The 21,479-nt window shown below is 42.0% G+C and overlaps 1 protein-coding gene across 1 annotated transcript; it reads right to left on the reverse strand.

Annotated features, from left to right (window-relative positions):
- Positions 1–1,192: 1,192 nt before the first annotated feature.
- cpa6 (carboxypeptidase A6) lies at positions 1,193–20,863 on the reverse strand. Its single transcript, XM_035619883.2, has 11 exons — positions 20,463–20,863; positions 17,457–17,532; positions 10,355–10,479; positions 7,061–7,175; positions 6,438–6,539; positions 6,253–6,357; positions 4,957–5,067; positions 4,377–4,467; positions 2,839–3,041; positions 2,661–2,745; positions 1,193–2,569 (listed from the first exon to the last, which is right to left on the reverse strand). Exons 1-11 carry the CDS (start codon positions 20,576–20,578, stop codon positions 2,355–2,357), a joined length of 1,344 nt encoding a protein of 447 aa, XP_035475776.1. The 5' UTR covers positions 20,579–20,863; the 3' UTR covers positions 1,193–2,354.
- Positions 20,864–21,479: the final 616 nt, after the last annotated feature.

Consider the following 21,479-nt stretch of genomic DNA (forward strand, 5'->3'; position numbering starts at 1 on the left):
AAAGTTACCATCTATCTATCTATCTATTACACTTCCGCTTCAACTTCCTTAAAATCTTCAATCGCATACATACAATATGCGCACATTTATACTTACCTGAGGGACTTAAGTGCATATATTGAGTTTTGCACAATGCATAGAACTTGTCTTTTTGTCAGTCTGAATTGCATTTTTTGGGGCAGTTAAGGATGTGTAAAAATGTGTAAATGGGAATATTTAAGAGGGGAAAAAACAGATGGTGTATCTCAGAGGACACAATTAATTTATATATAGTATTTATACTTTTAATTGGTGTAAATATAACATAATCATACTCTCCCTATCGTCATATTTGTGTAACACTTTTTTATTCTTAACCATCAAGTTAAGTACCTGGAAATCATGTTTTCCCTCTATTGATAAATGCATATTATAATAACATCTTTATTTAAATCTTAAACATCATCTGAAAACATTTTTAAAAACATATTTAGTTGTGGCCTGGTGTGTGTGTGAATGCTTTGGATGTATTATTTGGGAGGGACAGTAGTTATTTTCTGTAAATCTCATAAATCCTCCATATGGCCTCTTATTTTTCATCAAAACATTTCCACTGTCCATAACATTACAATCACTAATATGTGATATATTTCAAGCAATTTCAGGAACCATTGATATGGTATATGGTATATTCAGATTTGGTGAAAGTGAACACATGCCCTCTCATTTGTAATTGTAAAAAAGTTGTGAGTATAATTGAACCTAGTTAATCCTATCGTCACATTGTCTAATCATTCAACTCACCTGTAACTGTGTGTATACCCACAGTACATGCTTAATGTCGCTACAGTGTCTTTTCAGTCCAACAGCAAATACATCCAGGGAATCTGGCAATTTAACAACACTTGTTTTGGCAGTTGTCGGCGGCAGAGATCACTTTCTCTTTGGACTGTCTTGCGTGTCAGTTTCAGCGTTTCTGAATCCATAAATAAGAGCGGAGCTGCACAACCAGAGACTGGATATGAAGAGTAGAAATGAAAAATAGTGTTTAAAGCTAATCAAGCTAAATTAAAGGTCTGAAAGTTAATCATAGCACATGTTTCCTTACTAATAGTGTGTATTATAGAACATGACCGGGCTTCAAATGTGACACATCACTTCTCTCCATGTTGGTATCATGCAAAGTGGGAGCATTTTTACAAGGAGGCTGTTAGAAATTGTTCATTTTTAATAATGTCAATAACAGACCAACATAAATGCACATAAACACAACATATTTGTGACAACATATATATATATATGTACTTCTATAGAACAACGTTTATTCAAGTTTAGGCCTGTCACGAGAACTACTTTTTGTCAGACGATATATTAGGCCAGAAATAATTGCGATGAACGATATTATTGTCATTTCTTGCAACTGAATCATGTGTGCTTTTAGTAAACGCCTGCTGATAGAAATGTAAACACAATGTCGATTATCGAGGTCAATAGAAATGATCGAGTTCATGTTCACGTATCGTACGATAAGTCGATAACGTATCTATCGTGACAGGCCTCTTCAAGTCAGATATTTTACATTGAATATCACATCATGCATTAGCTGTAAAAAGTAAACATTTCTGACACGACACTGATCTATACCTGAGTAATGACACAATAAGCTACTGTACTGACAGACTTTCCAAAATTCAGTCTTGAACGGCGGGAAAAAAACATGTCTTACAAAAAAAATCTCCATTTAAACCAAACCCTATGTTGCAGTAATGAAGGCATTAATACATTAACAGCATAGTTGAAGGTGGTAGAACTAATACAAAATAAAGTAATTGAATAAAAGCAACCAGATGAATGAATAAACAATGATGCAATGAAATTATTTTAAAACTAGAACTTATGAAAACTTTTATTTAATGTAACACATTTTTGGGGAAGATATTGAAATCTCCGATGTGCTTTTAAAAAAAGTGCTGCTGTACCAAGTGCTTGCATGACTGCCATTCACTGCGAAAAAAGCTTATTTCATTGGTAAAATCTGCGATATTCTCCCAAACCTTTGGGGGACTTGAAAGGCACAAATCATAGCCCATTGATTTAACAGGATGCTCTCTGGATGTAAACAAACTAGTTGCTTCTGGGATTTTGGGGGGGGGGGTTTGGCACAAAAGAAAAACCACCACCATCAGTTCGTATCTTTTCAGAAAAGAAGAATAAGGTGGAGAACCTTAAAAAAACAAGAAAAAACAAATGAAAATCCATGTTGTCGTGCAGCTCCTCGCCTGATAATATCTGGGATTCAGATGAAATCTCAGAGGAATACGAGTTGTGGAGATAAGTAGCTGTGAGGCTGGGGATCCGGGGTACATACAGTGTGGTCATATATATGGAAATCTGTCCCTGTCTGTCTCACACTTCTTCAGCAGGCCTGACGCAATGGCCTTCACGGCCCTCATCGTCTCAGTGCACGTCGGATTGATCAGAGATTCAGGCAGGAGAAAGCCAAAGTATCCTGTGTCCCGCAACTCGAAGGCGAACGCGTAGCGTATCCCGTTCCTGTAGGCCCAGTCGATAGAGCTGCCTGAGCTCACATCTGTGAGGACCGAAGCAGATTTTAGAATAGTAATAACTGACAGTAAATTCAGTTTTTGTTTGCTAAACCGGGACAGTACAGTATTACTCACACAGAGTTGTGGAGGCAGGTCCATATCTGTACTTGACTCCGTAGGCAGAGTACAGGGCCGTCACTGCATTGTAAGCTGCTGACTCCTGGAAGCAAAGGGACGGCTCATCAGTGACATATATTTCTCCACAGTAGGATTTAATATCAGGTTGATTGGGATCAAGCGACAGACGTCTTACCACACAGTTGAAGTTGGGGATCATAGCATACTTGTAGGAGTAGGGGTAAAGCAGCATTTGGGCGTAGGCGTGAATGGATATGTAGGCTTTCACGCGCTTTTTGTGCTTGCGCAGGAACTTGGCGACGGCCTTGACTTCTGGCTCCGATTCGGGGAAGGGACCGCAGTAGGTGTCGTCGCAGGGGTGAGAGGAGGCGCCTTCATCTGAGGAGGGGAAGGGGAGCAGAGGCTTCAGTCTTACCGTCTAATCGCTTCACGACGACCTGGAGCTGAAAATATGAAAGAGGTTAGCCACAGTGACGTGGATTCATTATATTCGGGACGCAATCCGGCTGCGGTGACTCGGCAGGCCTGCATGAAGACATGAGAGAAAGATATTGTGGGCAACATTAATGCAGATGGAGAGTGAGATTCAGATTGTATCTGGGGGGCCTTGCTGTTTGGGGCTCTGAAAAGCACATTGTCCCCCCGTCTTTCCTCAGACATTTGCTTTTTCATTGTGCTTAGAACAGTGAGCAAAAGGTTGTGTTCCCTTGAATGACGCAAATGAGTGATGCAAAAAAAATAAACGAACCTGTAAACAAGACCATGACTTGTTCTGAAAAGATTAGTGTAAAACTGAAATTAATATAATACATCATTTTTATTTCAGGAATTTCAGAGAAGATGCATCTGAAAGAGGGTAAAATAAAGTGACTGCTGTCCAGATAACGTTAATGTTAACATGTTAAATCCAATTTATTTATATTTGCAGTGCACTTCAGCACATAATTAGAATGAATATGCAAACCCTCTAGAAATAAGTCGTACCTATAATTAGTACATGTGCTTGTGGGTATTGTAAATTAATAAGCAGTATTTCGAATTCGGTCGGGCTGAACATCATCTTGGGGATTTCTATCTCCTGTTTTATACAACTCTGTAGTCTATTACTGAAGTTACAACTGAGGTATTATCGACATAACTGTGTTAAATCCTTCATACATTATTTCCCTTAGAAGTATCTTTCGCAAGCACATACTGTGCAGTTACACAAACCTAGTTTCCAAATATTACTTCCCATTTATTTTCTTGCTCTATCACAGATGATTGGTTCTGCCCTAGAATCATACAGTGTTTAAAATCATAAACACGACTGTACAATTCTGTGTATGCTGTGAAAGATTTATGAGCAAGTGTTTTCAATGACAGTGGGTTGTATTGGAGAAAAGCCAGATAGACACCTTTTACGAGCTTATGGCACTCTACTCTCTTTGTTTCTCAACTCAAGTTTTAAGTCTTTGAACCACAATAATGTCTGTTGTGATCTCAGAGCCCTCCTGAAGTTGAGATGATTCAGCATACACACCCACACACACACACACACCAATACCAGACACTAAATGACATCAAATAGAGATTTTTGTCACCACACAAATACTTTATCCACAGCTTACGCTAACAGAAAATACTACATTGGCAACAGACTGCGAGCAATTGTGTGTGTGTGTGTGTGTGCCCATGTGTGTGTGCATGTGCGTGCGTGTGATGGAAACTCACCACACCATTTCACTTTCCAGTTCCTGTTCGCGTCCACTCCTCGGCAGTGAAACTTGTGATTTTTGGACCGTGTCTTCCTCCAGAACCGATCCTGCAGGGGGAAAGAAAAATAATCAAAGACACCGTCACCGCCGTGCGTCCACTTACTGTCAGACTCGTCACACCGACGCAGTTCTCTGCCATCTCCAAAATAATCCACCTGCCACTCATTCAGCTCTAGTGGGTCTGATACTAACAGTAGATATGGAGACAGTAGTCGATAGACTTTTCACTGACGCATATATGGATACTCATACGGAGATGAGTGCTGCATAATGACAAACCATTTCATTATCTTTCTAGCTATTGAGTTTTTCAATTACTGTATAAATTCTGACCCACTTGAGCACAAAAATTGCAGTATGCTGAAAAAAAATATTCAAAATCTGTGGGTGGGAGCGATGAGCAACCAGTTTTTTTTATTCTGAATAAAATGAAGTGGTTTCTCCACTGAGCCCTGCAAACAAAACCTCGGACTCATGCCGTTTGAACAATCGACAGAAAGAGTCTGTATTGTGTATGTAGAAAGGGCGAACAGTACCGTGGTCCAGCTGAAGTGATATCCATCCACGTTGAAGACGGGCATGATGTAGAAGTTGAGCTGGTTGAGCAGTCGTCTCATCACAGAGTCGTACTGGTGTGAGTTGATGGCCTGTAATTATAATATAAAACGGTATAATTATGCAGCAAACTAGACAGAATTTTAATTGAATTAATTAACAGATCTGGACTGAGGCCTTAATAGTACAATTACATGTAATCATTTTGTAGCCTGATGCACGTTCACGATCTCAGTTTTTTGAATGCGCGAGCAAAGTGGCTCGATGATCCGACTAGTGCGAGTGTTGGAGGGAGGGGATCTAATACAGCTTATACCTGCTCATTAATCGGACTCAGGCCAAGGTTAACGTGCATACGTGCTGAACAAAGATGGCACTCTGACCTCCAGTGGCCATCCTGAGTTACTACACCTCGATGAATTCTTATTTAACTTTTTTTTAAGTAAATCTGTTTCTGATATCCTGCTGCTTTCCCCCTCTTCCCTTCACTCAGGTCCAACTTTTATTTCATCCTTCTTTGAAGAGTTCCCACTGAACTTGCAAGTCCGTGTAACGGCCTAAGGTGAACTAGTCGTGCATTTTTATTTGGCTCTCTATGATGAGTTGCGACTAATCCATCGTTTTAAGGAAGTGCCTCCAAAAAGAGTGACTGTAGAGCACAACAAATCCTTGTTTTGTAAATGTTTATGGTCCATGAAACCCACAAGCGATGCTTTAAAATGTCCATAAGATGCTTTATAGTGCCGCATGTAGTTAAATTTTTTTTACCTGAGGTGTATCGTGCAATTATTCCCTAAAACAGGATGTGACTGTATAAAATTGATATACAATTATCTTAACCTGTCTTTCTGCCGTTCACTGTGTTGAGCCGTGGTGCAAATCCCACGCATCTGGCATTTAAGTAGTGTAAACCGAGCTATTAAAGGTTCTTGCAGTTAATGACCGACTCAGGTCCCTCACTTCAGACGGCCACTAACTAAGACTTTGAGGGCGTGATGGAATTTGCACAAACTGAGTGATGTTCAACAGTAAAGGGTATTCTGTTAAGTATTTGCATAACTGCACATGACGAGCGAACAGATGTTCACATTTCGTCCAACACCCGAGACCAAAACATCACAGGCTGATCGCAGCGGGAAGTAACTCGCGCTACGTTGTGTACATGTGTGTTGCCGTTCAGGCGCCGTAAAAAAAATCGTGCAGCGGCAGAAGCAGGGGCAAGACTTAAAACAGTGTTTTCATTTTCAAAATTAGCTGACTAGAAAAACAAAGACCACCTCTTTGACGAACCACTGGCAGAAGGCGGGTCCGATCCACTCGCGGGCGTGAACGCCGCAGTCGATCCACACGGCCTTCTTCTGGGGACGACTTCTCTTTCCTAGCTGACAGGAGACAAGAGCTGTCAGTGTTTGAGCGGTGGCGCGCGCGCGTACACCTTTTTACCTCCTGCCCTCTGTCCTACCTGAAGCACATACAGCGGCCTCCCCTCATACGACTTCCCAACGGAGAACATGTCAACCAGGTCCCGGTGGGTTCTGTTCATCTCAAACATCCACCTCTGGATCTTAAGCACAAAAAGGTATGTAAAAAGATTGGATTTCATTTCAGGAACTGCAGATAATAATGTACAAAATAATTGTAATTTAAGATTGAAAAGAGTGTAATGTGTAATGTGCGTTCCCCCGCCCCCATGATGGGCCTGCACAGGCACGAAGAGATGCATGTGCGTAAGCGCGTGTTTCGCAGCGGAGGCGAGGATCAAAGCCCAGAGTGCTAAATATATGTGTCGGCTCTCCGGATCTCTGTGTGGAATTTCTGACGCTTCACAGGGCCTGACAGATTCATTAACTGGGAGCGTAATCGACCTGGGCAAAATAAACACTCTGACGCTGTGAAGCGTCTGAAGCGGGGTGTGCGTGCCTGTGTGTGACAGCACAAGGCCGTGGGACAGAGACCCGAGGAATGGACTGACGGGGAGTTAGAGAGCGCCGTCGAGCTGTTTATTTGCTTTGGTCTGTGCATTAGATGTGAGGGCAGAAGGGGAGCGAGGGGCAGGTATGGGCAGACGGTGGGCTTCACATCTACCTCGTCCAGAGAGTGGTAAACCTCGTAGTCATACTGAGACTCTGACCTCCGCCGGCGAGAGGAGCGATATCCCGTCTGCTTTTCAATTTCCTTCTGCAGATTGGAGATGAACACCCTGCGGACGAGCGAGAGGGAATCAGAAATTATAGACATTACAGACAACCACAGTGACATCCCACCGACATTTAAACATACTGTACAGACATCCATTGGCATGTGTATCCTTGAGCATACTGTCATAATACTTGGGTTAATTAAACCTTTTCAATCTTTTTTTCTGTGCATACAGTATGTTTGTACAGTATGTACAGTGTAGCCTAACCAATTGTCTTCTGGGGCGTAGACTGTTATTGATACTTGAGAATTAAAACAAGCTGATACACATTTGTTTTTTTAACGCATACATCTAAACCAACATTTCAATAGCTAATAACTTCTTCTTCTTATTATTATATCCTTTTGACAAAGATATAATGGGCATTTTATAGTTGAGTAGATTGTCATGGACAAAGTGAGACACTATCTCCGAATGATCTCAGACCTAATTTTAATGTTTCTTCCTTCATATAGCAGGAGTCAGCAATCAGGTTTCCTCGATGAGGAAGAGCAATTTATTCAAGAATAACTAACTTATAAAGTTATATCTGTTTTATCTGCTTCGTGTACACGAATGAATATTTTTGACGGCAGATTTCCTGTTCACAAGAGTTTCAGAAGCTTACTATGTTAATACTCATTTCTCAAAGAATGGATCATATGCTATGAAGTACCTTACTGAACAGTCACTGAAGTGAAGGGGCCCTAAGTAGTTTTACACCTTGTGGAGCTTTTGTGTTCACTCACTGATTTGTTGTATGACTTTAAAATTGTGGGCCCAGGTTGGGATCTGTAAGTACAAGAAAAAAAATCTGTTCTCTTCTTATTACCTGTGGGAGCCAAGTTACATTTCCACATGTTCATGTTTAGTTTAAATAAGTGCAGATTAAGAACAATGTTAAAGGCAGCAATATTTAAGTTTCTGTTTAAATAGGAGAGCATGTTACTGTCGCTTTAAAAGAAATAGCTCTCTGCATGGTTTGAAAATCTATTAGTGGCTTTGAAGTTTGTTAGTTCAATGGAGGCTCAAGGACCGACCCAAGTCACACGGGTTTCCTACAGTTGTACACTTTTCTGATTAAGGAAGACTTGGTTTTGGATACAGACTGTGGAATAAATATCTTTGTTTTATCTCCTACACCGGAGTCCTGTGGAAGTTTTTTCTTAATACAATTCGTGTGCACCAGCTAATCCGAGGCAACGGATGGGTCTCGACTCCCCACGTTGCCAATAAAAAAAGATGTTATTGTGTTTCTGTGCTTGAAACTAATTATGTCATCATTTTCCCATGGCGCTTTTAACATAGCTTTAAGAGAATGACAAAAAAAAACCCCAGTCAGATGGGAGTCGTAAAGCGTTGTTTGAATCTTGATGAACTACCGGTGGTTCAGTTATCGAATGACTCGCGCTCATGACTCACCACTTGTACGACACAATAATGTGCAAAGTGGCTCCCTGCAGAGAAATAGACATTCATCAACTTGAACTGAGCTCTACCATCTCTGTCTTTGGTGAAAACAAACCCATATCTACATCTGCAGTTTTAATATTCATTAGCTTGAACAACAACTACATCCATCCATCCATCCATCAATTATCTATACCACTTATCCTTTTGAGGGTCATAATGGTGGCTACAGCCAATCCTAGCTGACGATGGGCGAGAGGCGGGGTTCTCCCTGGACAGGTCACAGCTATATCAGAAAGTTGTATGACTCTGAGACTACGATATAGTTTTAAGTTGAGCTTCAACTGCAAAGTACGACGGCTCTCTTTGTTGTCACCCAGTGTCTCGCCTCAGCTAAAATGGACAGACCAAGAAACCAGATGAGATTTTCTCATTTCCCCGGGATTTGGCCAGCCTTCTTTCCTCTTTCATCATATTTTGTCTAAAGCTTCAATATGAATTCAAATAGTTTTGGGTCAATACATCACACTTGTAACAATTTCTCATGTCCAGTAAGCCACATTGAGAAATGCAGTACTTGTAGTATATTTTGATAAAACTACCAATAGATTGCAGTGTAACACAACTCACCAAGAATAAAAAACCTGGCCCAAACATTATCCTGAAGTCATCATTTGATAATACACTCCTGTCCACATACTTCAGTCGACTTTTGGTTTTGGGCTTCTTAATGGAGTGGGCTATATGCCATTTAGTTCAAATTAAGTGAAATCCTAATAACACACTATATGCACACAATACGCAGTACACTGAATCTGCTGAATGTCGATGGCCTCGTATGTGGCTGGCTCATGGGTCCCACATTTACTGTTGACTCATTCCAAACATGAATTATACAGCTGCTCTCATTCATCCTCTTCATCCGAAACCAGATTTCCACATCAGTACTTTCTCTGTTTAATGGCACAAAAGATACTGGTTATGTCACGGCTGTCTATCAACAATTCAGATGAATTGAAAATTACTCAAAACCATAATCATCACCGTCATCATCTGTTTAAAGACTTATCCCCTGTCTGATCAGACCACGTGCCCTTAAACGTCCCACTCCAACCTAATACACATGATGTGATCTTTTTTAATAGCAGCCATTTGGGCAGCCAGATTCTTCAAAAATATGCTTCTCCATAAAGGTTCCTTATGCATACATTTCAATCCATAATTACTACAATAACTTAAAAAAGATGGATTATTACCCCGTGAATAAAATGAGAAATTTGGACCTCGCAAAACCTCACTCTCAAAATCTCCTCCACCCACCAATCACTGTATCCCCTGCAGTGGAAATGCTTTTTGAGAAATCCTAAATCAATCAACAGAGAGTTTAAAAAAAACAAAAACAAACTAAGCTCTGCAATTCCTCCTCGGGAAAGAGATGACAATGGAATCTTTTGCGAGCTGCGGATGCTTTGATAAAACTCCATCTTTCCAATGATCATTTTGATGAGGGATGGGGTGAAGAGATGAAAGGGCAGCTCTCTGGAGCAGATTGCGGAAAGGGCTCTGATGTGCTGCGAATGTGCATGTGTGTGTCTGTGTGTTGTCACAGCCTTGAGGAAGTATAAAGGTCTTTTGCATGCAAACTATGGCCCACTCTGCATGTGCAAATCGGGTATCTAGGTAATTGCGATGCCGAGCAGATGTGGAATCTTCGCTTACTGATCAACCATTACATGAATGAGCATGCATGTGCACTATAATAAGTCCCTATATCTGCAGACAGGCCTTACCGATAATCAATATGTTCCAGCTTTAAGCGCGCGTGTAGACTTTGCGTGTTGTTGCGCTTCACATGGACGTCCACGGTGGCGTTGTGAAAGATCAGCGAAACCCTGCTGGGCTGCCAGAGGTCGACCTATAAGGGACACGACAAAGTTAGTTACTGTGACATAAAAGAACCAGCGTGTGTGTGTAATGTGTGTGTATCATTACATCAAGACCATGACATATCAATATACTGTATCACACACACACACACACACACACACACACACACACACACACACATACACACACACACACACACAATTCCAGTAGCAAATTAAATACCACAAATTGATGTTTGCTCTGTTAGAAATTTGCATTTAACTGATAGCCAACACTTAAAGTCAAAATTTTACAACGTCATTAACAAGAATCAATGTTTAATATATACACAATCCACAAGATCCACAAGGTTACAAGGTTGGTGCAGTACGTCTGAACATTTACCCTCTGACAATATCAAGCAAACTAAACCAAGCAAGAGAAAAAAAAAAACAGACTCAAAGAAAGACCTTATTACCCCATCTTCTTCTGGGTGTTTAAAACAGCTTCAAACAATTTGGCGAGAGTGACTAATTTGTTTTTGGCAAAGCCTGGTCAGTTTAAAATTCCTGCATTCTCCACCCTCAAGTGAGGAGGTGAATCAGAAGAACCCGCTGGGGACTCTACAGCGTCAACGGGGCAAATATCCTGTCTTTCTGCACTTGTTATCCTGCCGTGATAGTCGGGCCCTGTTAGCTTTGGTCGAAACGGACGGCCCCTTGGCCAAATAAACACAGACACCATGTGGCAGGTCAGATAAAATAACAGGGGAAGGGAAAGTAAAATAAAGACGAGAAGAGTGTCTTTGTGCCGACGGGAAAGCACTAATCTGCATCACGGTAGCCGCCGCGAAGCGATGGAGAACACAGTACATTTTTAAAAAACGTTCGCGGACGTCCTCAGCTGTCTTTCATTTTTTTGCAGCGTGGGGGCAGAGACACGCAGGCTGGCACACACGCTTGTTAATGTGTCAATTGGGCTAATGGTTTACAGAATGCATTCCAGATTAATTGAACTTTCTTTAGGGCCAAAGGAGCGGAGCGGCAACAGCTGGAATGTTTTGGTGCCCTCGAGTGTAAACCGCTCTCTACCGCTGCACTTTTATGGTATTTCCAAATGGTTGGGGCCCCCCAAATGTTTCAGCAATGCTCCTCTCTACGTCAAACAAGTCCTAAAACACATGCACTTAAACGCCTCTGATCGGATAATCTGGCTCCTAGAAAACAATTCCCTTTGATTTGAAACCTTATAGCTGCGTTTGTGAGCCCTGAAGATGCATCCTCTGTCTGCTTTATAAATCTTTTCTCTCTTGACTGTGGGATTCATCTTTCTTTCTTTCCTTTTTTTTATTGTGAGTGTCTGTGTATTCAGGGCAATTTGTCTTGCCTTGGTTGGTGCACTACTGTACTACTACTGGCGTGGGCACAGCGAGAAAGAGAAAGTTATAGTTTTCTATAAAAATGCGCCGGCTTTTTCATTGGGGCAGATGAGGTGAAGCCGTAGCCAAGTGTTTATGTGTCGAGAAAAAGAAAACCAGTTCAACAAAGTAAACAGCCATTGTTGGAAATGTATTATGGGTCTGACCACTGTGTTTTCTGGATCCCAACAGCTGTTTGACGTGTTTCACAGCTTTGTGTTGGATGTTCTCGTATTAAAACTTTGAAAAAGGAACGGAGCAACTTTTTTTGGGAATGCAAATGCTAATTCACTCTCTGTTATAGCAGTCCAGTTTATTTCAGGACCCAAATGCAGACACACTCGGAGGCAGTGACAAAATGTTAATTAAAATTACAGGCTTACATTATGACACTATGACACTATGTGTGGATGAGAGTCGCTTATTACAAGCAACTTCATCGAAACAAAATTTATCAGGCTTTAGTTTTTATTGCTCCTTGTGTTGTTTGGAGCTGCACTGAGTCAAAGAATAGGAGAGTAAAAGCATCAACACTGTCATGGTCGATATCAGGTCAGGATCATCAACACCGGTCAGGTAGTATGTCGGGAATCAAAGGATCTTGAATGAAGCTATAACAGTTGTGATGTAGTTACTTTGAGTGATAAACTCTCCCTCTGTGTTTGGTAGAAGCTCTATTTCAAAACAAGGGTTGACACATGGAAAATTCAACTCATCTTTAAAAATATCTGCGCCTCTATATCGTTTCTCACTACTCTAAACTCTTTTGTCCCTGTCAGCATCCTGTAGAATGATGACCCTCGTTTTTTCCATGGATCTGATTGGTCATTTGGGCTGTTGACAGGTTCTGATCGTATATAATGATGGATCGCAGCTCCCACAAAGTGAATCTTGATGACCCCCTGGTGGCTGGCTGCAGTATATGTGATAAACCCCGCCTCCTCCATGTTAGTGGATGGTGAATTGGCCAAACTTAAAGGTCAAGGTACACTCTAAATAAATTCCTCTTTAAAAATGGTTTCAGTCATTTTAGGTACAGTAGTTCTAATCACACTGATGGATGAAAAATTAAGTATTCATTATGCTTGTCAATTTGGTTTTAATTAGTTATTTGATGCTATTAAAACAGGGGGCGAAACGTCATGATTGACAGCCGAGAGTGACTCAGAGTACGTGTTCCGGCGGGGCCTCGATACCACGATGACTACTGCACTGCAACTCCGACTCCAAATTACATCAAAAGTGCAAGACGGCGGTACCCGTATCTGGGATATATGTTGGCTTCATTTTTGTACAACGGGAGGACTTGGAGACGTGTTGTCCATCTTTCTGTACAGTGTGTGATTCTGATCTATCGTCAAAAACTTAAGTTACCATGGTGATTTACAACGGTAAGAAAACCAGCCTAATGGGACTGAAATACCAGTTTTGAACTTCTTGAGTACCTCATCGTACCAGGCCCCAGGTAAGCAAGGCAACAGGAAAACAGACGCACGAGGAATATTATGAGACACAACCAAGGGGAACAGAACAGACAAACCAGGAAGGAATGAGGGGAACACAAATACATACAATTGGGGAAGATAATAAGACACATTAGGGGTAAACAGGTAATCACAGAGGCTGGAAGGAAGGAAATAGCATTAAAAACAGGAATGATAGTCCAAGTCCATTAAATCACTCCAGAGGGCCAGATCGTGACGAAGTACAGACTATAAATTAAATATCTACAGCCAAAGACTGGACACGGGAGGAAACAGCTCGTCCGGCTTAGTCCGACGCTAACAAAAAATTCCCCCTATACTATGACAAACCACTCCTTTAACAATGCCGTAAAGAACTCTGTAGTAACGGTCACGGTTCGAGTAAGAGAGTGAGGCAAAATGTAAATTACAAGTCTCTCCTTCGGACCAAAACCAGATGTCTCTCCTCCAGGTTTAAAGAGGAGACAGGCTGTGATGATGAAGTCATCTATAGACAAACGGCGAAACCTCCCCTTAGGCGGTAATAATGGAATAATTCATACGAATGCAATGACAGCAGCCGTGGCCATTTTCACTAAGATATTAGTACATCTGTTTCACAGATGTAATCCTCGGAGTATCTCAGACAATACTTCTACAGTACGAGCCCAGAGAGGCGGACAGTTTCTAATTACGTGTCACCGCTCCAATCGAACTAACGCGGCGGGGCCACTGGAGATTTTTTTGACTAAATCCAGCTTTTCTTTGCCTTATGCAATAATAAACTGAGCATCATTCCATTTTGGTGTGATCGTCATATAAAACAGGCCATCTGGTGACATCCCATTGGGCTTAAGGAAATGATCATGTTAAAAAATTTGTAATAGGTTGTTTATTTCGAAATTGGAATTAACAAGCTTGTAATAGCTGTGTCCCATTTTGAGTTGAGTGTAAACATGTTCTCCAGGAGCCGAGGTGGAAATGGAGCACGTACAAAAGCAAATACTTCCTTTCTGTGAAAAAGTAGAAATGCCTTATCTTGACACTAGTGCATGCATAATGGTGGTGACGGTGTTTGCTCTACTGGGTGCATTCGGGAGCTGGTGTATTTCCTCACAGTCACACAATGGGTGCAGGGCTGTGAGGTTTACTTTGTGCTACCTGTCCATGCAAAATGTTTCTGTAGATCAGACAATCAGTTCAATAATGGCGGCTTTTGTAGCCCATGCAAATATTTACCATATATAGGGTTAGCGCATTGATTCTTTTCACGGGAATGACCTTCACACACCCAGGTGTTTAGAATAGAAAAAAGGTAAAAAGGCTGTCAGACAAATAGCCTAACAAAATTCAGCTTGGAATTATTACTTGAAAAACTGTTGTTTTGTTAACAATGGATCCGTTTTTTGCATTTGCATTTATTGTACGGTAGTTTTTATTTTTTTTATTTGACCTGGTGCCTTGGCTGAGGCCGAAAACGTTCGACTCTGCCACTGGAGGCATGGCAGTGTGGCTAAGCTACTGAAAACACATGTCCACAGCTGTCCAAACAGTAGCTGCCACTGCCCTGGTCGGCCTCCGAGGGACGTGTCCGCTGCCCCTATCCACACAAAAAAAACTCGGGCCAGATTCTGACCGGCAGCCTGGCTCAGGCCCCGGTTTCTCTTGCCACAAATCATGACCATTTAACCAAGATCTCTTTTGCCCTCTTCTGCAGTGTCCCTGCTCAGAGCATGTGTTGGTCCTGGATCACTTGTCCTGAACCTGGACAGATGCCTCTCTTATATGCCCTTCCGGGCCGAAGCTGACCACACTGCCCCGGGGTCATAGCCATGGTTTTAGACATTTGCCCGAAAGAAAATATTTTTGATTTAATCAATATGCTTTTTGATTTCACTTTTTTAAAATTTAAATTAAACAGTTATTTCAAGCAACTTCCTCTGGAACAATAACTACATATAAACTCCTCATATAGCTAACTAAAGCTATTTAACGTGACTGTTCCAGAGCTGTCTCTTTCTTCCTTTTTGTAAAACATCAAATTACAAATGCCTTTTTTAGCTAAGCTCCGAAGAAATATTATGAATTACCGACCTACAAAAATCAAGATGCTGTCATAACTGTATACATTCTGCATGTAACTGTTTTTGATGCAAACCTAGGAAGTGATTGCTTAAATCCCCATCAGACATGACCTCAGTGTCCTCACTGTCCGCTATTTTTCTATGATAAAGAGGTATGAATTTCACCTACTCCTGAATTAGAATTAAAGGGATAGTTCTGACTTTTTGACAAGCATGGATATGTTGTCTGTCTGTGGACAGCGTGGACAGAGATATCCAACTAGTCTCTTTGGTTTAAAATCAACTTGCCTGAGAGACAGACCTGATAGATAGACAGATTGATCTAATGTCCAGACATCGATATCACTACGCTACCAGTGATAAACCCACGCAGAACGTCAAAATAAATAAATTGATCAAGTATGGATTGGTCCCATGGTGAAATGGTTAGCACTCTGGACTTTGCATCCAGTGATCAGAGTTCAAATCGCAGTGGGACCTCATCCCTCTAGATTTCCCTCAGGAACAATGGAGCAAAGATCTATCAGTCTTCATATGTCATGAGAGATAAGTTAGGGGATAAACCATTCAGTCCTTTATTTTCAATAACTAAATCTAAATCAGATACAGAATAGGAATATCTTCCAAATTTTTGATAGACCGATTGATTCCTTTAGACGCAGTATCACATGGGCTCCGTTGGTTTAGCTCGGTTAGCTTTTCTTCTTTACTGAAAAGGAATAATTGAAGGAGTGGATGCTGATTCAGGGAGACGGAAACCGTGGATGTCTTAAGCAGAAGTATTCATTATAAGAGCTCAATATATATCAAGGAGATTTCTGGTTTGTTTACACAGATCAACAAGGGGGTCAGTGTATGGCGCCCCAAGACAATCTGCCTGTTCCCGGTCTCTGTAGTGTATTTAGTTCAGGATGATGTCGTCATCTCCCCGCGACTATGACACCTCGAGAGACACTTCAGCTGCTCGATGATTGTTGAGGCTTGCCACAGACAGATTGACCTTGCTTGGTGCCTGAGAAGAGTCTTCTTAACAGTTTCTCAGGGGAGGATAGACAAAATTCCACGACATTTACTGTCAGTTGGGTTTTTTTTGTAATTTTTGACCAGCTAGTCATTAATCATTACTTGATAATTATCTCCTTCATCACTATTAAATTCTTTAACCTTACAAAAGTCCATTTACTCTAAACTCAACTTTCAACTGCAGACAGATGTTAATGCAGGAAGAAAAAGGATTTTCAGTCAAATCAACTGTTCAATCAATTATTCAAAGAAGCTCTTTGACTATTTTCTAAGACTTACTTTTGTGTGACGTCAGCCTCAGAATAGCACCAATGCCTTTTATGCTTTGCAAACAATCTTTGCAGTGTATCTGCAAACTAAAACAATGTGCAAAGGAAGGTCATACAAGCTCTGTCGGCCGGTGGGTAATTACTCCCAAATGAGTTTGGGAAAGGAGTCAGGGCTTGTGTGTCTTCCTGGGTTTCCCCCATAATTTCAGTTTCTTTGAAACACATGTTCGTATAGTTTGATCACTGTGAGACATGCGAGCATTCAGTCCCATAGTGGAAAAAAAAAAAAAGTTTTATATTTCCGACCCCACATTCTCTCCTGGTTTCTTACTGAAGTGAAAACAGAGGATCAACAGTATCTCAGCGTCGCAGACAGGCAATATACGTCCTGACTGTGACAGATGACCACACTCGGCTGCTCATTGTCTCTGTTTCGCCTATCGCTGTCCCCAGCCCTCTGTCACATCAACCCCCCCCCCCCCTTTAGCCACCGGCGTCACACCTCACTCCCTCGGTGACTGCTGTCTAAGTGCCACAGAAAGACCGCTGGGGAACTACGGTCTGGTGTGAGCAGAATACACACAGATATTACCCTTTCGATATCACATTTCATTGAAGTAAAAACCATCCAAAACACTGTGTGACGACTGTGTGATAAGATGTCACTGGCTTGGATCCAAAAAATATATATTACAAATGAATAGATTGTAGTGAGCATTTGTATATGTGTGTAAAGGAAGTAAAAATAATTTTAAAAAAGAAGAGCAAACCTTCATATGTGCCAGAATTTTCTGGAGCACTTGGACCTCCTCGTCGTTGGCCGGAGTTATTCTGAAGACTTGGTCGCTGCAGAAAAACAACAGAGAGCTCGCGTTACGGCCGGGATCAAAGTGGCCCATAGGCTTTTTACGCCACTGAAATTCACTCTAACGGGGCTTGGATCCATTTCCCCCCTAAGTGCACATCGTTTTCAAAAAACATCTGGGCCACGGAGTCACATGTAATGCAACCCCCACCCTTTGTGCGGATTTAAGGTGACACTCACAATAGCAGTCGGACGGTGAAAATGGGTGGTTCCTCTTTTAGAGTCGTATAGACGACAGGGTCAAACGATCAGTGTGAGGCATCATTATAGGATTATATTTCATCTTTTCCTGCTCGGCAGGTTGCACCTGGAACTATTCTTTTGTGGATACAGTAGCAGCAGCTGTTTCACATTTTCTTTCCTTTTTTTCTTTCTTTGTAAATACATCAGTGATATACTGATATGTACTGTGTATAGGTAGTAAAAATAACACCTGTTGATATAGAGAAACATAAGAAAAAAGCAGCAGAAATAATAATCATAATTCATCAGTTACTGTAAGGTGTTTGCCAGAGTGAAAAAATCTAACGGTAAGTCATTTTCTTTTTCGTTGCATGAATCTGTATTTCAGATTTCATTCGGAGAAAGTTGACAACTTGAGAATATAATAATAAAGGGAAAGGCAACACTGTCCAATATGTTAGGGTTCGATATAACCACACACGCAAACCTTTAGTGGTTAGTTTTTCTCGTGTCTGCCAAAATCCATGGGCTTAAATTAGATTTCAAATAAAAGCGTTGGCGTATGGCTAATGTATTTAAACATCTGTGGTCAGATTCTGAAAACAAACGTCCTCTTTGCGGTTTTTTGGGTGATTCAATCCATTTTGCAGATGAAGAAGAATTTGTTTAAACCAAGTGCAGACTAAGTCAAGTATTTTTGGTTCCGAAATATGTTAGGGTAAATTAGCTGTAATTTAATTCAAAAACCATAGTTCATATGAATCTTGTCAGACAGTCAGAAGAAAAACTGGACGCAGAAAGAGAAGATTAACATTGTTTCTGAATTATGCCTCACTTCAAAACAAATGCACTCCACTGTACAGTCTCATCATGAATCTTGCATAGTGTTGCATTTTGCTCTGCAGATCACAGTGTGCGGTGTTGGCCTTAAAGATATACATGCTGCCAAATAATTCATCACAGTCTCTTAATTATAGTCTCTCTTTGTCTGCCCGGTTACCGGCCTGCCCGCCTGTCCTGTCTGTGGCCACTTTCCTGTCTTTCTCTTTCTCTCTGGGTGTCTTCCTCTCTCACAATTTACTTCTTTCAAAGAGTTTCTTTTTGTATTTTTTTGTATTTTTTTTTACAATGGGTCACACAGGAAACTAGGCCCCATAAACAAAGGTGGCAGTGGGCCACTCTGAGGTTCGGGGAACAAAAGGACCAGGGCACCCGACGTGAGCGGCCACTCCGTTTCAGTAACCGCAAACACGACGCCGTTTCCGTGGCAACGGCGATGATAAAAACATGGCCTGGCACCGTTTTTTTTTTTGGAGGTAAAAAAATGTTGTCAGGATATGAAAGGAATGGGGGACATAGGGGGGAGGCGGAGGATCTAGGCAGATTTCAAACTTCCAAAACAAACTTGTAGTATATTGTATCCTCTCTGTCGGGAAACATCAGAGAAATGTGTGTGTACATGTTTGCAGTCAAGCTCTTGTGATAAGCAGGACGTGTGTTTTTGTTTTTACCAGCAGCGCTATAGAGCGCCACATACACAGCCCCTGAGAGAACAGTGGCATCCCAAAGCTCTGCTCTTGTCTTTTAGTCAAAGATGAAAGACTGTGGTGTTGCACCTTTCACTTTACATCTACCAGCCAGCCGCAGTGCTTTGTAGACTAAAGCTGGAGGTCTTTCAGTTGATTGAGGGACTCTCTCTGATCTGGGAGCACTTTCTTTCGAACACAATCTGGCCCTAAAACCAAGAGGCTAACTTTGATATCGCACGATCCTCCCCCTCTCCATTTTCAGGGTCCAAATCTTGATTTTCCATAAAACATCAAGAGGCTCTTTTAAACTCTTTGTGGGACAACACCCAGCACATCCCTGATGTCTGAGATGAAACCGGTCTCCCCCACATCACTGCGTTATTGGGACTTCTTGCATCCCGCCACAGAGGTGTGCTAATTTTGGAGAACATCCATCACATATGTTGTTTGAGACAGATGAGGAGGGGGGTCTCCAGAAGATGTGGCCGCTGCAAAAGCTCTTTTTTGCGAAACAGGCCATTAGCACTTTTACAAGGCCCAGTTATGCCTTAGTTGTGCCTGCACAAACTCCTAAAGGTGCCCTGCCCCAGATGGTCCTGTTATAGATTTGACCATGCAGTCACTCTGGAAATTTTTCACAACCAAGGTTGAAATCCTGACTGAATTACTTTTAAGGTTACAGTAGGTGGAGAAGTGTGCCCCCACTTTCATCCTCAAACATATATAGAGGGTCAAAACTAAAAGTAATACAGAAATGTGTTATTTCTTGCAAATGAGGAAACGTGTGACTAAACAAAGATGCCTCACAGCTACAATTTCTATAGAAATTACCACACTGACTGAGCAGTCTGCCAGACCTCTGCAGCATGCAGAACAGATCCAATCTTAGCCAAGTGCCGCCACCGGAACGCAAGAGCAGCCTGGAAAGAATATGGAACCAAAAACATTGTGTCTCGAGCAGATGAAGAAGATTGTGCGCATAGAGACCTCCTTTGTTCATTCCCTACATGTAAGATTTTTGTAAAAAAAACAAAACACTGACTCTTGATGTGAAGATCTTTGCGCTTTTCCCGCAGTCTCAGCTCCTTCACCATGAATGAGAGGGAGGCGCGCGCACGAGCGACACACACACACACACACTCCTTTTGAAGCCCAGGCTCCCACGACCCCTCGTGAAATGAATGGGGGTCTTTACTCACCCCGCGTAGCGATTGTTGTAGAGATAGGCACCGACGGGACATAGCACATCACCGCAGATTATCACACACGCCAGCAAAAAGGAGGCGCGAAATGCGCTCGCGTTGTCCGGTGCCATCCTGGGCAGGCGGATCGGAGACGGAAGACGCGGGCCGTGCTACTTTGCAGGATGCACGCCAACTACTATAACTATATTGTAAAACAAAAAAAAAAGAAAGAAAGAAAGAAAAGCAAAAGCAAGTCAAAGGACTCGGTCCGGCGCACCAGCAGCCAGACGGGCAACGTGCTTCGCTGCGGCGCACTCTCGTGTGTGCGCGCGGCTCCACTGTCTCACACGGGAGGTGCAGGAGGTGCGAAAGTCGGTCAGCTGGCACAAGAGGGGGAGCGTTTACCGCCTCTGTTGGAAGCTCTGGAGGGAATTACAGGGGTGGCGTTGGCAGCAGCAGAAGCTTTTTTGTTGTTGTTGTTTTTTTAAACGAGGAGGACCTGAGTCACGTGGCCCCGGTGTCGGCAAACTTGGTAACTGGATCCGATCTCTGACGCGCAGCGTGCGCTCGGCACATCGTCTGCTGAGCAATGTCTCATGAGCGCACTTTATAAAAGGTGATTTTTTTTTTTTATGGGGGGTGGGACATGACAAACCAGGTGTCTCCGCGGTTTTAGGATGATGCACAAAGTCATCTGTAAAACAAAAACGTCATCCCCCTCGCCTGGGAACAACAGACTCATTCTCCCAGTGGAGATCAGCCCAGGACCCTTTGAAGAAGACACTCAGCTCTTCTTCTTTTCACTGGCAGATATCCTGAGCTGTCCACTGGTTCATCTCTCACATACACACTAGTTCATAAATCCTCTACTCTAGTGGTTTCCATATTTTGTCTATAATGTAATTTTGGCTCGATTTGGATTTGCCAATGAACATCCCATTATACAAGCCTTTAGATTGAAACCACACTTGACCAGGGGTAGTGTAATACTACTAAAGTGTAATACCTGTAAAGAACTGCTTCCTGTTCACG

Source organism: Scophthalmus maximus, chromosome 21 (genome assembly GCF_022379125.1).
Source record: "Scophthalmus maximus strain ysfricsl-2021 chromosome 21, ASM2237912v1, whole genome shotgun sequence".
Classification (NCBI taxonomy): Eukaryota; Metazoa; Chordata; class Actinopteri; order Pleuronectiformes; family Scophthalmidae; genus Scophthalmus; species Scophthalmus maximus.